This window comes from Schistocerca nitens, chromosome 4 (genome assembly GCF_023898315.1).
Source record: "Schistocerca nitens isolate TAMUIC-IGC-003100 chromosome 4, iqSchNite1.1, whole genome shotgun sequence".
Taxonomy (NCBI): Eukaryota; Metazoa; Arthropoda; class Insecta; order Orthoptera; family Acrididae; genus Schistocerca; species Schistocerca nitens.
In genome coordinates this window covers 903,449,855-903,469,212 of record NC_064617.1, presented here as the reverse complement: position 1 = coordinate 903,469,212, position 19,358 = coordinate 903,449,855, and the positions used below count along the sequence as shown (strand labels likewise).

The 19,358-nt window shown below is 40.3% G+C and overlaps 1 protein-coding gene across 1 annotated transcript in view; it reads right to left on the bottom strand.

Annotated features, from left to right (window-relative positions):
- The window catches only part of LOC126253461 (protein ELYS), a 346,049-nt gene that overhangs the window by 141,266 nt on the left and 185,425 nt on the right, over window positions 1-19,358 (bottom strand). The window contains exon 19 of the mRNA XM_049954815.1: window positions 904-1,099. Coding sequence (XP_049810772.1) covers window positions 904-1,099 — 196 coding nt within the window. The remainder of the gene's footprint in view (window positions 1-903; window positions 1,100-19,358) is intronic.

Genomic DNA, 19,358 nt, shown 5'->3' with positions numbered 1-19,358 from the left:
TGTAGCACTATGAATCATCTCCTACGTATACGGCAGAATATTTGGTGAACCACTACCTATGAATAGTAAGCGGTTCTGTGAATGTCGATCTCCCAGGATATTTCTTCTAAATGCCACACAAAGTGTGTAGATGTAACTGTGTTCCAATCTTGCAAGACTAGAGAAACTATTTTCTTAACTGCTTACTATATTACTGCAGTAAGTATCATCATCATCATCATCATCATCATCATCCCAGCCGCCCAAATAATCCTAGCGAAGTCCTGCATGCAATGAACGTTCACTGTGCTACATTTGAAAATGTTTTTGTACCCAATTTTTATCTGTCATGAGTACAACAGCCTTATACATTTTATATTATTGAAGACAGTGGAACAGAAATTAATAACTGTTAAATAATATGATGAAAACGAAACACAAAACATCATTATTTATCAGCTGACAAATTTATTAAAAATTCTTAGTTCTTATCCAGTTCTACTTACCAAGAACTAAGAGAGATTGGGAAGTTGTTGAAGGAATGTAAGCCAGTTAGGACTTCTTACACAGGGAGACTAGGAAAGTATGGGGCAAGAGGAAAGTAGGGTTGATGCTCAACAGAAATGGGTTTCCCGATAAAAGGATGCTGCAAATGGGTAGAAACAGTTTCTGCAGTGCAGGACTGTCAGTTATCATTTAAAACAAGAAACTAAAAACAGGAATGATGGGTGCTAATGGGAAACAGAAAAAAACTTATTTAAAACACAATGAATACAAACAGAATGGACAAAATTAAAAATACAATGAATACAACAAGAATGTATCAAATCTATTCACAGTGCGAAACTGAAAGCTGTATCTCTTAAAAGGAAAATTAATGCCAGCACATACAATTACATTTAAAAGAGAAAGACACTTAGATACCTGTTCAGCTGGAAGTGAAAAGGAGAGAAAAGAAATGGAGTTTTTTGCACTAATGAATCTGCATCATTCACTAACTCAGGTACCCATGTCTCTTTTATTTTCCTCAGAATTGTCTCTATGCCTGTAGATTTATCCCAAAGAGGATCTGACGATTTGTGGCGATAGAGTGTCATCGACAGAGGTTCGGGAATAGTACCTGAAAGCAGAAGAAAAAAAAAACCATCACAAAAATTTCTTTATGGAAGGAGGTGTGACTGGATGGGATTTTTTGTAAAAAGAAAGCTGGAAGAAAAAATTACCCTCTAACTTCATTTTGGCAACAAACTTTCCCATCTTCACCTTCTTTTCCTGTTTCGTCTGTCTTAGCTGTATGCATTTTCATAACATCTACAACAGTTAAAACTACTGCTTCAATTTCAGTCATACCATTTGTAGTGCGACAAACTGCAAAACAGTAATTTAGAAATACTTACCAAATAACAGAAATATCAGCTTTCTGGATTAATATTACTTTGGGAGAAAGTAACACTGATCATTTTTGTGCTGAGGTTTTCACTTACAACCAGAGAAAAAGAAGATAGTTCACCTAAACATGATAGCCAGTGTTATGTTAGCACCAATGCAATTCAATACACAAAATGGAGGACACCTTTAATTTTAAGCAGGGGTAGAGTATCTGATCACCATTAGCACCTGTAAGTGTGCCTGATTGCTGAGAGAGCCTCTGGTGACACAACAGCCAAGACAATATAATGTGGACTGGCAAGTGTAAAAGATTAGAACAGCACATTGCAAGGAAAGAAGGTTAGGAGTTTAATGTTCTCGTATTGTCAAGATCATTACAGAGCTAAGCTGGACAATGATGGAGACAGAAATAGGCCATAGCCTTGTTGAAGGACCAGTTGCAGCATCTGCCTGATCTGATTAAGGGAAACAATGGAAATCTACACTTGGCAGTCTAGAAGGGGACTTGAAATCCACTCATCTTGAATATGAGCCAAATCTCTCAGCCTCTGTGCTACCCTGCTCAGTATGGAAAACTGTTGCAGGCCATTCAGAAATACCGAATACCGTCCTCCTCATTGGAGTTCTTGGTCTATTTAATTTAATTACCATGATACAGAATATTAGACACATTGCATTTGCAAAATTTCTGAATTTAGTCATGAGTTTGGTTTGGTTTTGTTTTGTTTTGCTTTGCTTTAGAGTGCAAAACACAACTGGGGTCATACACGCCCAAGTCAAAACTATAGAATATGAAGACAGAGAGGAGTTAAAAAACAACTGTACGTCAGCCCCAACTGACGTAATGGAAGACAGCTAAAAACAGGAACTTGAAAAAAGGGCTAAGAAAGATACCATATAGAAATGGAGGTACAAAACTAAAAATTAAATGGCCTTTGCCATATTGCTTTGGTAGATAAAAAGTAAAATGCAGTCGACAGCCCAAGTTTAATTTGCTACCACGGCCGATGAATAAGACGGCAAACCCAAGCGGGAGCATAAACGGTTTAAAAATGGGCATTCCAGCAGGAAGTGGCGGACAGTTAAAACTTTGGCGCAATGTCTACAAAGTGGTGGGGTAGTTCCACTTAGCAAATGAAAATGGCTAAAAAGTCATTGCCCAATACGCAGACTAGTTAAAATTACCTCCGGTGGGCGGGCCAAGAGAACGTCCTCCAACTTGCTGGGAGAGGCGTTGGTTGGTTGATTGGGGTTTAAGGGACCAAACAGCAAGGTCATCAGTCCTTTGTGTCAAAGGTGGTCTATTCAGATGGATTTACATCTCAGAAGAGTCATAATGATAAAAGGTAAAAGGCAAAAAGATGTAAAAGTGCAGTCATGTGCTGGGAGAGGCTTAATAACCCGGAGATTATTCCCGTGAAGGGAGGACCATTGGCGATGCCAAAGGGACACCACCTCTTGACAGATGGCAACACAGAGATCAGAGGGAACATAGGTATTCACGGGCTGAGGTACAAGGACTGTAGCCTTGGCAGCAGACTCTTTTCCTGGCAGACCTACATATCAGGAACCCACAGAAACATCACACTGGCTCCACCAAGAGTGAGCATGTGACAGATTTTCTGGACCCACTGCACTAAAGGGTGGGTAGTGTACAGGGCCCATAGACTTTGAAGGACACTGAGTGAGTCTGAACAGAGGACACAATTGAAAAGACTGTGTCACTGGATGTGCTTCGTGGCCTAATACAAGTCGAAGAGTTTGGCTGTAAATACTGAGCAGTGTGCTGGAAGCAGATATCGAAAGACACGGGTGCCAATGACGAAGGCACATCCAACCCCACGGTCAGTCCGAGAGCCATCAGTATATACAAAGGCACTATCGCGAAGTTCCACACAAAGGTCATGAAACTGAAGGCGATAGACTGAGGCTGGAGTAGTGTACTTAGGAAGCGAATGAAGACCAATGTTAAAATGGGTCGCTTCACGAAGCCAAGGTGGTGAAGGGTTCACACCCAATAAGAAAGTTGCAGGTAGTGTAAAGTTAAACTGCCGTAGCAAGTACCGAAAGCGGACTCCAAGACATAACAGAGAAGAGGGACGTGGCATCATCAAAGAAGGCGGCATCAGATGGGTGGCCAGCATGGCAGACAAACAGCACGCATACCTGCCGAGGAGGAAGTCACGGCGGTGGGTCAGTGGTAGTTCAGCAGCTTCAGCATTCAGACTCTCAACTGGGGTAGTGTGAAAGGGGCCCGTGACCATACAGATGCCATGATGGTGGATAATGTTGAGATGGCATAAGAGGGATGGGCGTGTAGATGCATAAAGCACCCATAGTCGAGTTTCAGACAGACAAGGGACTAGTACAAATGGAGGAGGGTGGTTCAATCGGCACCCCAGGAAGTACCATTAAGGACACGTAGGACATTGAGGAACTGCATACAGTGGGCTACCAGGTAAGACATATGGGAAGACCAAGAGTGTTTCCTATCAAGTATGAGCCCCAGGAATTTCATAGTTTCAACGAACGGAAAGGCAACAGGGCCAAAATGTAAAGATGGTGGGAGAAACCACTTGTGTCGCCAGAAATTCATACAAATGGTTTTGTCAGTGGAAAGTGAAAGCCATTGTTGATTCTCCAGGAGTAAAGACGATCAAGACATCGCTGAAAACACCGCTCAGTGAGACAGGTCAGTGAAGAACTGCAATAGATGACAAAATCAATCAACAGAAAGGGAGCCGAAGATGCCCGGCGGGAGACAGGCCATAATAGGATTAATGATGATAGCAAAGAGGACGACACTCAGGACAAACCCACACGCACCTTGAAAACTTGATCCTTTAAAAATTCCTGAAGGAAACAGAAGGTGGCCAAGCCCCACGTGTAAAGAGTATGGAGGATGCCAGTTCTCCAGCAGGTGTTGTAGGCTTTCTCCAAATCGAAAAACACAGCCACAGTCTGAGATTTCAGCAGAAAACCATTCATGACATGGGTGGACAAAGTAACGAAATGGTCAAATGCAGAACGCCGTGCTTGAATTCCACACTGTGCATTTGTCAGTAAACTGCGATACTCAAGCCCATACCAGCCAGGTATGAATCATACGTTCAATCACCTAGCAAACACAGCTGGTAAGAGAGATGGCGCAGTAGCTAGAAGAAAGTTTTTTGTTCTTACCGGGCTTAGGTATGGGTATGATGCCAGCATCTGGGAAATGTGCCCTCTGCCCAGATGCGGTTGTATGTGTTAAGCAGAAAATGCTTTCCCACAAGAGAAAGGTGCTGCAACATCTGAATGTGGATGGTGTCTGGCCCTGGGGCAGAAGATCGGGATGAACTGAGAGCAGGATCTAGCTCCCTCATAGTAAAGGTGGCATTGTAGCACTCACGATTTGGAGAAGAGAAGGATATCGCCCAAGCCTCCTCCGTTTGTATCCGATGGAGGAAGGCAGAGCGATAGTGGGAAGAGCTCGAAACTTCCGCAAAATGGTGGCCCAAGGTGTTGAAGATAGTAATGGGGTCCATGATAACATCGTTTGCTATTGTCAGGCCGGAAATTGGCGAATGGATCTTGGTCCCAGAGAGCTGTCGGTGGTTGGCCCACACAACAGAGGAAGGAGTGGAACTGTTAAAAGAACTAGTGAATGAAATCCAGCTAGCTCTTTTGCTATCTCGAAGAACGTGACAACATTTTGCATACATCTGTTTATAATGAATGCACTTTGTGATCGTAGAATAATGGTTAAAAACACGGACAGCATGTCTCCGTGTGCAAACTGCATCGCAGCAGGCCTCAGTCTACCAAGGGACTGGGACACGGCGTGGTAAAGAGGAAACGCAAGGAATGGAACGTTCTGCAGCAGTAAGGATAACATTTATGAGATATTCCACCTGGTCATCACAATTGGGGAAATCTTGTTCTTTGAAGGTCGCCAGGGAGGAGTAAAGCTGCTAGTCAGCCTTAATAAGCTGCCATTTGGGCGTGCACGTGGATGGGGTAGAAGAGGATAAGTTGGTTAAGGAGGTCAGCCAAGCGGGTGCCTCTCTGACAGGTCCCCAAAGGGCATGATGCGATTTAAAGTCACCAAGTAGCAAAAAATGGGAGAGGTAGCTGCCTAATAAGCTGAAGGAAGTCTGCCCTGTTGACATCGAATGACAGAGGGGCATAAATGGTACAGAGGGAAAAAGTCAGCTGGGGAAGGAAAAGACGAACTGCAACAGCTCAAAAGTCGGTAGTAAGGGAGATGGGTTGACTGTGAAAGTCATTGCGTATGAGCAGCATGACACCCCCACAAGATGGAATGCTGACCTCATGGGGGAAGGTCAAGTAATGTGAAAGCTCAAAGCAGTTGTGAGGGCACAATTACATTACCTGAAGGCGGAGTACAAGGGGATGCCGCAATACTGAAAGCAGCCGTAAATTCTCTTTTGGGACGAAGGATGCAAACGTTCCATTGGAGGACAGTGATGATGAGGAAGAACTGCAGGGGTGTCACCTCCATGGCTGCCGAATGACAGCCTGTGAAGAGTCTCTGCTAAAAGGCTCAGACGCAGGAGGATCCTGCTCAATGGACTCCACAGAAGCATTGGCTTGTTTGTGCAGCCTGTCTGCGGAGTCCAACGCTGAAAACCAGTTGGTGGTGCGCACAGGGGATACGGAGGCCGCCCGGACTAAGGTACCACCTGGCGACACTGTCAAAGAGGATCTTTGAGGTGCCGAAGTAGAACACCGTTTGCCTTTGGTGGACTTCTTCAAGCCTTTCTGGTTAGAACAAGACTCGAGTGAGGTTTGGCTGGAGGGATAGAGGAAGTTTACACGGGAGTACTACTCCTGTCCTTTCCAGCCTACTAATTGAGTAACTGGTGGCTTCGCCCCTTGAGGTGAGAGTTTGACGGTTTGTTGTACAGCTGGACGGGGGGATGGCGATGTTACCTTAAGAATGGACGATTTCACAAACTGAATTTGACGTCATATATCTGCGTGGCCATGTCCTTCATGGGGCGAGGGGTAACAAGAACAGAACTACAGGTGCCAGATGGGAGAACACAGGGTTTGCGACTAGCCAGTAACTTGCGAACGACTGGGTAAGGCACTCTTTTCTTTACCCGGATCTCTTGGACAGCCCAGTCATCAAGATACACAGGACAATCCCGAGAGTAGGCGGCATGGCTGCCATTGCAGTTGATACAGTGGGGAGGAGGAGGCAGACAATCACCCTCGTGTATATCCCTACTATAGGTTACACATTTGGCAGGGTGTCGACAAGATGTTCTAGTGTGGTTGAAACGATGACTCTGGTAGCAGCGCATCGGGTTCAGAATATATGGCCGGACAATGATAATTTTGTAGCCTGCATTGATCTTGGACGACAGCGCCACTGTATCACAGGTGAGGAACAGAGTGGGGGTGGGCACTAAGAAGGAATCTACCTTTTTCATTACACGATGGATGGCAATGACACCCTGATCAGAGAGGTAAGACTGGATTTTGGCCTCAGTTAGACCGTCGAGCAGCCTGGTGTAAATTACACCACGGAACGAATTCAACGTTCTATGGACCTCGACACAAACAGGGTAGCTATGGAGAAGCGAGGCAGCAAGCAGTTGTCATGCTTGAGAATCAGAATTAGTCTCCAAAAGCAAAGTGCCATTCCATAAATGAGAGCAGGATTTCAGAGGGCCAGCAATTGCATCAACACCTTTCTGGATATTAAATGGACTTACTGTGGCAAAGGACTGTCCGGCTTCAGTACGTGAGATTACAAGGAAGCATGGTGGAGCAGGAAGGATCTTGGAATCTTTAGCTTCATTACGTTTACGTTTTGTAGAAGTTGATTGGGAAGACGATTGACTCATTGCGAGGAAATTCCCATGATTGCCACTGTCTCTGATGGCGCTCTCCTTTTAACTGGGGCCTCCCTTCACAAGGGGCACACCTGCCTTAGATGATTGTTCACACCCCAGGTCACACCTCCCAAACAACAGACCAATCAGCAATTTGGAAAGGTTGCAGCTCAGGCAGTCTTCCTTCCCTGGGCCTGGCTTGTACCAGGGGGTACATGCAAACCCTAGCTGCTGACCCATAGCTGGAAATTACGTGTTATCCAATCACCTGTTACACATCAGATGAGTGGGCTGGCCTTCAGGAGCACACAGGGAGCAAGAAGAAAAGAGTAACCTCAAATGCCAAAGGGAAACAAAGAAAGGAAAAGCGGAAACAAAGAAAGGAAAAGGGGAAACAAAGAAAGGAAAAGCGGAAACAAAGAAAGGAAAAGGGGAAACAAAGAAAGGAAAAGGGGAAACAAAGAAAGGAAAAGGGGAAACAAAGAAAGGAAAAGGGGAAACAAAGAAAGGAAAAGGGGAAACAAAGAAAGGAAAAGGGGAAACAAAGAAAGGAAAAGGGGAAACAAAGAAAGGAAAGGGGGAAACAAAGAAAGGAAAAGGGGAAACAAAGAAAGGAAAGGGGGAAACAAAGAAAGGAAAAGGGGAAACAAAGAAAGGAAAAGGGAGCGAAAAACAAAGGTGAGATTCTTCTCACTTCAGCAACAGACAATGCTGAACATTCACAATAACATTCCCCTAGGGAGGGGAAAAAGAATAGCAAGAGGATAGACATGCAGCACGGAAGGGAAAAAATGCTGCAAAGGCTGGGGCCTCATGGTAGCCAAGCACAAACCCACCAAAGAGTGGCGATCCCCCTGGGGTTCCAGTCATGAGTGTTCTACTTTATCAAAACAATTACCACTATGGTCAAATACTCTTTTCATCATGCAAAATCACTTTTTGCATGTATATTCTAGCAAGTCAACATATGAAATGTTCTACGTTACAGCAACTCATTTTCTGTGGACATCATCGTGAATTTCAATGAGGCCACACATACACAAAACATCACATAGCTCTGTGAGCGTAATGAATAAATTTGTATTTGAACAGTCATATGAGATTGTATTATTACCCATGAAATAGGAAGTTGCTGAGGAGCAGACAAGTACACTGGAAAATGGACAATAACAATTGTGTGTGTATTTGGACAGCAATAACAGTAACTATATGACATACCATTAAGCATGCCAGAAAATAAATTCTGTTATGACCGAATTACATGTTAACCTATAAATATATGAAACTGTGAATAAAATCCACAACTTACCTAAAAAAGGGATATTTCATTTTGTTCTGTTACTTGAAGCAGAATTCACAACCTAACATATTACAGTATGGAACTGTCAACTACTAACACAACTAATGCTATTCTTATTGAGGAAATTCTAACTGGCTAATATGTTTTAATCTCTGCAGACGCAACATCCGAAGAATAAAATATGCCTTGCAAGTAATTATATAAGTATTTTTAATCAACATATTTTTATTAATTATATTCCTTTTCCATTTATGATTTTTAGAATTTTACGCTGAGATTTATTTTCTAATAAGATTTTGTTGTTCAGGGACTACATTGATGTTTGACACGGTCTCACTGACAATCAAATTTGTCTTCCCCTTCAAGGCATTTATGAAGAAGAATATTAAAAAATCGGTGGAAGGAGAAGCATATGCATCAGAAGACGTAACCACAGTAGAAATATGTCTCAACACAATCAGAACCAAAAGCATGTGATCTAGAAGTAAAGTGTAATTCTGAAAGTGTTTACTACTTTGTGATTAAAAACAGAAGAACATTTTAGTATAAATGTCCACCAATAAGCAAGATTCGTATGACTAAGAAACAATGTATAATTATTATCTGGTCTAAAGACGTGTTTATAAAACATTACTGACAAAACAGTTTTTGCTAATAATGCTACTGAAAATACAGTTGTCCAAATTTGGAGAATGTTGAAAAGTCTTATCTCTATCTTTGATGAAACCGTACCTTGAACAAGGAACTGAACTGAATTAGTTGCCTTCAGAGCCTCTATTTTTCCTAAGGGAATACAAAAGACAATCAGACGAATGGAAAGAGCTACCAACCAAAACATAATGAAAGTGTTTCTGTTGTTGGAGACATGATCTGAATGACAACTACTATGTGCAGTACATGAAACAGATTAGTATACAAAGAAAATGAATTTACAGAAATCACTTATCCAAGGTGCAACACACATCATAGTGAAGATACATAGTAAGTTTTATTAATCAACTTAAGTAGTTGATGGCATATGCATATATGAACAAGTGTTTTTCAGGGTCTGTTTATTTGCATTTGATTTTAGAGATGGAATTTAGAGTCTAATATGTGCATAGTACCTGTTCAAGATAGTTTGCTGTATTTGGTCATTTTCTTATCATTCTAGTGACTTTTGGTCACTTTGCAGTGTTCTGTAAACTGGATGCATATATTTAGAAGCATTATAACTTACTAACCTTTTCTGTATGCCCTCATTTCATTGAATAACTTTTTCCACCCTACTTTTTCTGGATTATTAGCAACAGTGCACAACTGTAAGCTATCTGTTCACAACAAAAAAGGGTAATTTTTACTTTATTCATATTGTTCTTAAGCACCTTAGAAGATCAGCTTGTCACTCATTAACTATTTCAGTTTAATGTCACAGCTCAGTAAGCCACACAAGCTATTATTAGCCACATCAAAATTCACAACAGTCAACATAACTACATATCATCATGACTATCAGCTAAGTTTGACTGACACTGAATATTACATCATAATTATTAAACTTTGCCTGATGGATGACACACCAACTGTGCTGATTGAAAACTTGTAAACACCTGACAACTGCTTTGTTTGTGATGCCTATATACAGATGCGACTAGTACATAAATGGTAAAATATTACATGACTACAGTTTAGATGTTAACATAAAAAGAGACAAAATGAAAGTTTCAATGATACAATACACAGCAAACTAAATTTGTTTAACCAATAACCATATAATAAGAAACTGACAAAATAAGAGGTACTATTTTACTAGAGGGAAGTTTCAATGTGCATAGGATTTCCCAGAGTTTGCCACACATTTTCTGTAAAGTGAAATTTCCTAATTCGAATACTGAATCAACTAACAGGTTATTTTAGAGAGAGAGAGAGAGAGAGAGAGAGAGAGAGAGAGAGAGAGAGAGAGGAAAAAAAAAAAAACATTCATTTTTGGCAACAGAAAAATTAGGTCTACAAAATTAAAACACTGGTTCTTATAAATAATTACTACTTAAGATTAGAACATTCTGGGACATGAAAACTTTGAATACGAATAACTTCTGAAATATTAAGTTTTCAGAAAAAGGAAAATGTCTGCTTCAAAGAGGAGAATAGGGCTATCAAATAAGTTATGTTAATCCCAAAACTAACAATTTTTAGAAGGAAAGAATTTTGACTGTTGTTGAAGAGTATGAAAAGGTTGAAATACAGGGAACCTCTTGCTTCTGAGTCAAAATCACAGTTCTAGACTGTGGATGTGACAAAGGGTACAGTACACAGAGAATACTGTGGCCAGTAGATGCACAGACAGCAGAGCACACATGGGGAGAGTGGTAGTGGTGGGGGCTGCAGGTAGGTGCTGTTAGGGAAATGCCGAGTACTGGCGGGGGAGTGCCATGCTCAACTGAACTCTACACTCACATTTTTTGTAAATATTGAGTGAAGCTCCTCCACGCCCATACTTGCACAGTGACCATTCAAAAAGATCTGTCGCTTCTGCATTGGTTAGTATCTAAAAAGAATTCTGCCAAAAATGCAGTGATTTATTTTCACCTGGCTTGTTAACCATTTGTAACTTTCACAGAAGTGTCACAACTGGCAAATTTTGAATAAAACCTACACATTTCTCTTGTTGCCATGTTAAAATTTGCTTCTTTTTCCACAATGTAGCGGAGTTTACACAGTCTCATCTCACTAACATGTTGTGCAGACACAACTGCGAGAGAACTCTGAAACAGCCGTTTATTAAATTTATTAAGTGAGGAATTGAGGAAAAGTACGGTCAGTACCTTATGAAACAGCAATTCCTCAGTACGAAATGAATGTTTAATGTCTTCACTTATATTGCTCCAAAATCCTTAGCATTCCTTGTTTTACCAGGTATCAATGGCCCTTAAAAATTACATACTTTCATCGAACAAGTCTGTAGTTAGTGGAATAACATGGCAAATAATGAAGTTTTGGATAATAACCATGCAGTAAAATAATCTCCTCTTTCCGTGTTATCATTTGCCAAAAATTCATTTTGATATCTCGAAAGGTTTATGAAATATGAGGAACGTTGTGAATATTTCGCTCTGGTTTTACTGCTGGCGTTGCGCAATCATAAATGAGTGTGCTATGTCAGATCAATTTTCTGGAGACGTGACAGAGACCTCAAACCCAAGTCTAAAGAAAAATTCAATATTCTACCTACATTTCATACGCAGTAACACATTATAATATGCACCAAACACAAAATCATAGTGACCCTTATTTTTCCTTGCAAAACTTTTTCAAATTTCGCATGTCTTACTTCCATGTAAATATCAAAATGACTATGACCATTAATGAAATGGTAGGCACATCATAATGAATAAGTAAACTGCCAGCTTCTCCAAGATTTACGTTCATAGGACATCATTGTGAAATACTTCAAGTTTCAGAAAATTTTCATCAAAGTCCCATGTGCGAATATACTCAGGATTTTATTACTGGTGATCTTCAAAATTTTGTAACTTATTATTTTTAGTTTCAAAAGTTATCTTTATATGTCTATAAGTTATGTCATTCATTATAGGATTTTTCATTAATAAAAACATATTACTTTGTGGAACATAATTTGAAAAAAATCAGTATGTTCAGGGCTTAATGTTGAGGTCTCACTTCTGCTAGCAGCCATGGAGTTGATGTGCGAGTGTCCCACAATGTCACGAGATTTGATCAGCATGCAGCATCTTATAGAGTAGTGCTTCCAGTGCCATAAATGGCCAGACTATGGCTAAAGTGGCAACACTCCAAACGAGCTGTAGCTACTGTGCCCAAAGTAAAAAATGCATAGCCCTTAAACCCCCTTTACACTGGAGCAAAATGAAATGAACATTAACAAATGCACATTCACAGACAATTTACCAGTGTACATTACCATTCTCTTGTCACTGAACAAGTGACTGCAATTACGAAAATGGATGAGAACACAAAATCATGAACAAAGCCCATGAACGCTGCATTGGTCTTTTGGGACTAATAACCGACACGTAGGATACTACACTTTATAGTTAGGGCCACAATGAATGTCTCAATTTGTACATAAGCATGAATTGTGTGGGTTAGTGCTCTTAACACTGAATTGCAGCTCCAGCTTTCCTTAGCATTAGTAGAAACCTTTTCATACGTCTGCTGAGACGTTTTGCTGGCTTCTAATCACAGCTGAGGAGGAAATCTGTGATACATCAGCCATGTTATTAGAAACACCATCAAACTAAGCACAAGAATGATCAATGCTCCGTATTTTTAATTTTAATCAGCATTATAGATACATATTCATAGTTTTTATTTTAAAGGAAATTTATTGTGATTTTCCTCTTTAATAAAAAAGGAATTATGAAAGTTTGTGCTTACCCATTTCACTCCCACCCCCTAAAGAATTTATTGTCTTTCTCACATCCCCATAGGATCTTAGAGTGCTTGAGCAATTTTCCACCAATCATATTTCTTTTTCTTTGGCATTTGTGAAATGGATCTCTTGGATCCCAAAAGAATGTATGATATTTGTATTCTTATACCAGCAACATTATATTCTCTTCGGACCACTCCATCATTCGCCCAACTCATGTCAGGAACAACAAAAGTAGGTAAGATAGCAGATGACAGCTTTGTGTACTGCTAGCACTGATGTGGAGAGGATCCAAACTTCTTTCGATGGTTTGCTAAAACCAAATACAAGTGAATGCGAACCAAACATAATGGAATCCATTTGCAACGCACACCTAACATTTACACCAGAGCGAATATTCTTTCATTGTTGTACATTCATTTGTGTTTTCTTTACTGTAAAGCGGGGTTTAATCACTTCAGGGGCCATTGAAATTGATGCTCCCTTGTTGATGATAGAAGATATGTCCCAGCAGCCTGAGGGAGGCATCCGAAGGCAAGTTTCATCACCAGTACCACACATCTGAAGGTGAGTGTGATTTAGTAGAGGGGCACTTTATTTTATGGTGGCACTTCAGTACTGATAGGTGATCGGGAGTTTTGTTTTTTCCGAGTACTTAGGAGGTATTATTAAACAAATGTAGCTTTATAGAGTAGGTAACTATTCGTGGGAATAATAGTTGTCACGAGGCTTGTTAAAATGGAAATTAACAATGTATTTTTGAATGAACTGCTTTTGTTTAGCTGAAATTTCTGATTACACTGCAAGATGTTAGTTGGACCAGCATCTTAAATAAATAGTATATCAAGTCCACTGCATATGTGGTCAAGTGTACATATGAACTACAGAACGAAAAAGTAATACCTGCCTAAGCAACACCAGAAGAATTGTCGCCTGGGCAACAAGGATTTATCAACACTACCAGATCAAGGACAGGCACCAGGCAACCAATGAACTGGTTTCTCCACTACTATGGTTTTATCAAGATGCAATCATTACTATGCTATCATTACAGATGTCATAGAAATTCAGAAGCACAAAAATGATTAACAGTAAGGGAGAACTGAAATTAGACACACTGACAGCTTACTGTTAAATAAAGCAAACAGCCCAACTCTATCCCACTACAAGCTCCAAAATACACGTAGGTGCAACTCCACAATCTGATTATGTCACAAACCGACTGTTGTGTGGATACATATGAACATTTCTGTTTGCTGCGCTTGTTTAGTTTTGTACTGCCATTGAAGTATTTACAACACTGAATGTTTATAGTACTGGAAGACAAAAATTTTGGCAGAGAAATATGCTGTGGACCACAACCTAAAGTAGATAAAACAAAAAAAAAAAAAAAAAAAAAAAACACAAAGGACATGAATTCCAGCCATGAAAGCCTGCATCATCTTAAGATTTGTTTAAAACATATCGTTCTGTGATCACAGTCTGTTATTAACCAAACAAAGTAGTAATTAGTTTGTTGTTTATCTACCTTAAGTCAACCAGTGAAACAATTTAAGAAACACACAAGTCAATGTTTGCTTCAATACCTGATAACAATTCAATGTAGTTTACTTTACTACGCATACGCAAAGTCTATCTATTCAGTACCTCCTCATTAGTTATGTGATCTACCCATCTAATCTTCAGAATTCTTCCATAGCACCACATTTCAAAACTTTCGATTTTCTTCTTGTCTAAACTGTTGATCATTTATGTTTCACTTCCATACATTGCTACACTCCACACAAATACTTATAGAAAAGACTTCCCGACACTTAAATCTATACTCGACTCAAGTTAACAAATTTCTGTTCTACTGAAACACTTTCCTTGCCACAGCCTGTCTACATTTTATATCCTCTCTACTTCTACCATCATCAGTTATTTTGTTCCCCAAATAGCAAAACTCCTTTACTACTTTAAGTGTCTCATTTCCTAATCTAATTCCCTCAGCATCACCTGATTTAATTTTACTAAATCCCATTGTCCTCATTTTGCTTTTGCTGGTGTTCATCTTATATCCTCCTTTCAAGACACTGTCCATTCCGTTCAATTGCTCTTCCAGGTCCTTTGCTGTCTCTGGCAGAATTAGAATGTCATCGGCAAACCTCAAAGTTTTTATTTCTTCTCCGTGGATTTTAATACCTACTCCAAATTTTGCTTTTGTTTCATTTACTGCTTGCAGAATATACAGATTGAAAAAAAAATTAGGGAAAGGCTACAACCCTGTCTCACTCCCTTCTCAACCACTGCTTCCCTTTAATGCCACCTCAACTCTTATAAGTGCTGTCTGGTTTCTGTACAAACTGTAAATAGCCTTTCACTCCCTATATTTTACTTCTTTCACCTTTAGAATTTGAAAGAGAGTATTCCAATCGACATTACCAAAAGCTTTCTCTAAGTCTAAAAATGCTATAAGCATTGTTTAGCCTTTCCTTAACCTATCTTCTGTGAGAAATCTTAGGTCCAGTATTTCCTCGCGTGTTCTTACATTTCTCTGGAATTCAAAGTTATCTTTCCCAAGGTTAGCTTGGTTCTGAGCACTATGGGACTTAACATCTGTGGTCATCAGTCCCCTAGAACTTAGAACTACTTAAACCTAACTAACCTAAGGACATCACACACATCCATGCCCGAGGCAGGATTCGAACCTGCGACCATAGCAGTCGCGCGGTTCCGGACTGCGCGCCTAGAACCGCTAGACCACCGCGGCCGGCCCAATCTTCTGTAAAGGGTTAACATTGGTATTTTGCAACTGTGACTTACTAAACTGATAGTTCAACATTTTTCACAACTGTGAGCACCTGGTTTCTTTGGAATTGGAATTATTATATTCTTCTTGAATCTGAGCGTATTTCGCCGGTCTCATACATCTTGCTCACCAGATGGAAGAATTTTGTCATCGCTGGCTCTCTTAAGGCCATCAGTAGCTCTAACGGAATGTTGTCTACTCCCAAGACCTTGTTTCAAATTAAGTCTTTCAGTGCTTTGTCAAATTCTTCACACAGTATCATATCATATCTCCCTTCTCCATCTACGTCCTCTTCCATTTCCATAATACTGCCCTCAATTAGAGCTCTTGATATTCATACAGCTGCTCCTAATTTCTCCAAAGTCTCTTTAATTTTCCTGTAGGCAGCATCTATCTTACCCCTAGTGATATATACTCTCTACATCCTTACATTTGTCCTTTAGCCATTCCTACTTAGCCATTCTGCAGTTGCTGTCAATCTCATTTTTTAGACGTTTATATTCCTTTTCATCTGCTTCATTTACTTCATTTTATTTCCTCCTTTCATTAATTAAATAAAATAAATATTTGAATAAAATCTAGGTTTTCCAGCCACATCAATTCGAATAAAATACTCCAGCTTTCGATAGCTCTCTCTGCCATTGTCGTATGGAGTAAAAACCACTGATTGATGGGGCTGATACGGTTTTCTGCTTATATAGCCATGATTGCAGCCTCTGGTACCAATCAGAGAACGCCAAACCGATGTGTGTATGGAAGGAGAGTTGGGCTGCTATATTGGCATCTCACTGGATCCTGGCTCAGAGGTAAGCACAACTGCAGAGAAATTATTTCAAGAACTCAATAATCATGAAACTACACCAATTTTTCTGGGAAATGGACACACAACTGTAGCCACAGTTGGGAATAGAAGGAAGCCAAACAGAATGGCAACATACACTGAAGAGCCAAAGAAATTAGTACACCTGCCTAATATGTTGTATAGTCCCCTTGAGCACACAGAAGTGGCGCAACACAATGTGACATGGATTTGGCTAATATCTGAAGTAGTGCTGGAGGGAACTGACACCATGAATCCTGGACTGTCCATAAATATGAATGGTGGAATCATCTTCAGTACCAATGGATGACAAACATACACTGAAACACCAAAGAAACTGGTATACGCATACGTATTTCAATACAGAGTTATGTAAACAGGTAGAATATGGCACTGTGGTTGGCAATGCCTATATAAGACAGCAAGTGTTTGGCACATTTGTTCAACTGGTTACTGCTACTACAATGACAGGTTATCAAGATTTAAGTGAGTCTGAATGTGGTGTTACAGTCGGTGCACGAGTGAGATAGCAATGAAGTGGGGATTTTCCCATAAGACCATTTCACGAGTGTGCCACGAATATCAGGAATCCGGTAAAACATAAAACCTTCAACATTGCCGCAGCCACAAAAAGATCTTGCAAGAATGGGACCAACAAGAACTGAAGAGAATGTTTCAATGTGACAGAAGTGCGACCTTTCTGCAAACTGTTGCAGATTTCAATGTTGGGCCACCAAGAATATCAGCGTATTAACCATTCACCGAAACAACATCGTTACGGGCTTTAGGAGCCAGAGGCCCACTCATGTTACTTTGTTGACTGCACGACAAAAGGATTTACGCTTTGCCAGGGCCTGTCAATGTTGACATTGGACTGTTGAGGACTGGAAACATGTACCCCGGTAGGACAAGTCTCGTTTCAAATTGTATCGAGCAGATGGATGTATGCCTGTATGGAGACAACCTCATGAATCAATGGACCCAGCATGTCAGCATGGGACTGTTCAAGCTGGTGGAGACACAGTAATGGTGTGTGGCGTGTGCAGTTGGAGTGATATGGGACTCCTGATGCATCTAGATATGACTCTGACAGATGAAACATACTTAAGCATACTGTCTGATTACCTGCGTCCATTCACATCCATTGTGCATTTCGACGGCCTTGGGCAATTTCAGCAGAACAATGCGCCACCCCACACATCCGGAATTGCTACAGAGTGGCTCCAGGAATACTCTTCTGAGTTCGAAGACTTCCGCTGGCCACCAACCTCCTCAGACGTGAACATTATTGAGTGTATCTGGGATAACTTGCAATGTGCTGTTAAGAAGATATCTCCACCTCATTGTACTCTTACAGATGTATGGACAGCCCAGGATTCATGGCGTCAATTCCCTCCAGCACTACTTCAGACATGAGTCAAATCCGCGTCACATCATGTTGCGGCACTTCTGCATGCTCGAGGAGGCTATACAAGATATTATGCAGGTATACTAGTTTCGTGGGCTCTTCAGTGTATGTTGCTAATTAGATTTTGTAGAAAGATATGCTTACATAAAGAATACGAAAGAGAAGAAGAAGATTTGCTTCAAACGAATTGTAGGTGAAGATTGTGAGTGTGCTGCAGTCACAAACTTTCGTTTTGTCAGCATGAAAGATGGGGGAGGAAGATGCCACTCCACTATTTCGCGTGGAAGATAGCAAAGTGAAGTCACAGAATGATATAAATGATGATGCTGGTACTATTCAAAACAAAACTAAATAAATTAACGTAACTTCCTGAGTATGGATGGAAAGAGTTGAGAGAAATACTATCGCTCCCCTAAGATTTTCTTCTCAGCCCAGAATAATGAGAGAACATGTTCAATTAAAAGTGAAATCATAAGAACCATTTTGTATGAACTCTTACGCTATTCCATCAGCTAAGAAACCTGCAGCTGGCTAATAAATTAAGTGTTGTGCCGTATACAGGGTGTATACATGGACAAGAAAAAAAAAATTTCCCAGGTTTTCCCGGATCTCCCAGAAAACAACACACTTTTTCCGCAAATGAAAATACACTTCTTACAAGGTGAAAATACATTTTTCCCAAGATAAGTGACAGTGTACTTTTCCTCGCAGCTGTAAAAACATCAATCCTTTGAATGGTAAAGTTTTTATGTGCCAGCGAGAACTTCCCTGCACTTTAAAAAACGAAACTCGGCGGGGGAGGGGGTTAGTTTCCAAAGCATTGAAACAGAGATTGCAACATGCAATTGTAAGTAAATCATAGCAGATATTCAGAGCATAGGACATGTGATGTAGTCAGCCAACAGCAACATCACTGTTAAGTAGCATGAATGCACAAATAGGAAAATTTAATGGTTTAAATTAATGTACACAGTGTAGCTACAAGAAAAGCTAAGCCTTCACTTATAATACTGGTCTTGAAGATTCACATATAACATTGGTCTTTTTAGCGTGTTACACTTTAGAATAAATCACACAAATGTGCCAGTAAAATTTTAAACAATGACATTAATGTCTGGTCTTCTGGGCTCAAAATTGCTCTAAGTGGCTGGTCCTAAAAGTTTTAAGTTTTAAATTTGAGTTAAATGCTCTGTTATTTAAGAAATTCATTGCACATGGTCACACATAACATAGTCCATCTTGCTTAAAAGAAAATTTCCTTTGAAAATAATGCTTTTCGAAGAACCATACGCAATATTTTCCCGCGACCTCTTAGACATGGGTTCGTTTCAGCAGCACCGGGAAACACATTACTGCATGTGGGCAGCTACGATGACGTAGGAAGCCCATACGTTCATACACATATAGCATTAAGAGATCCCTACATGATGTCATA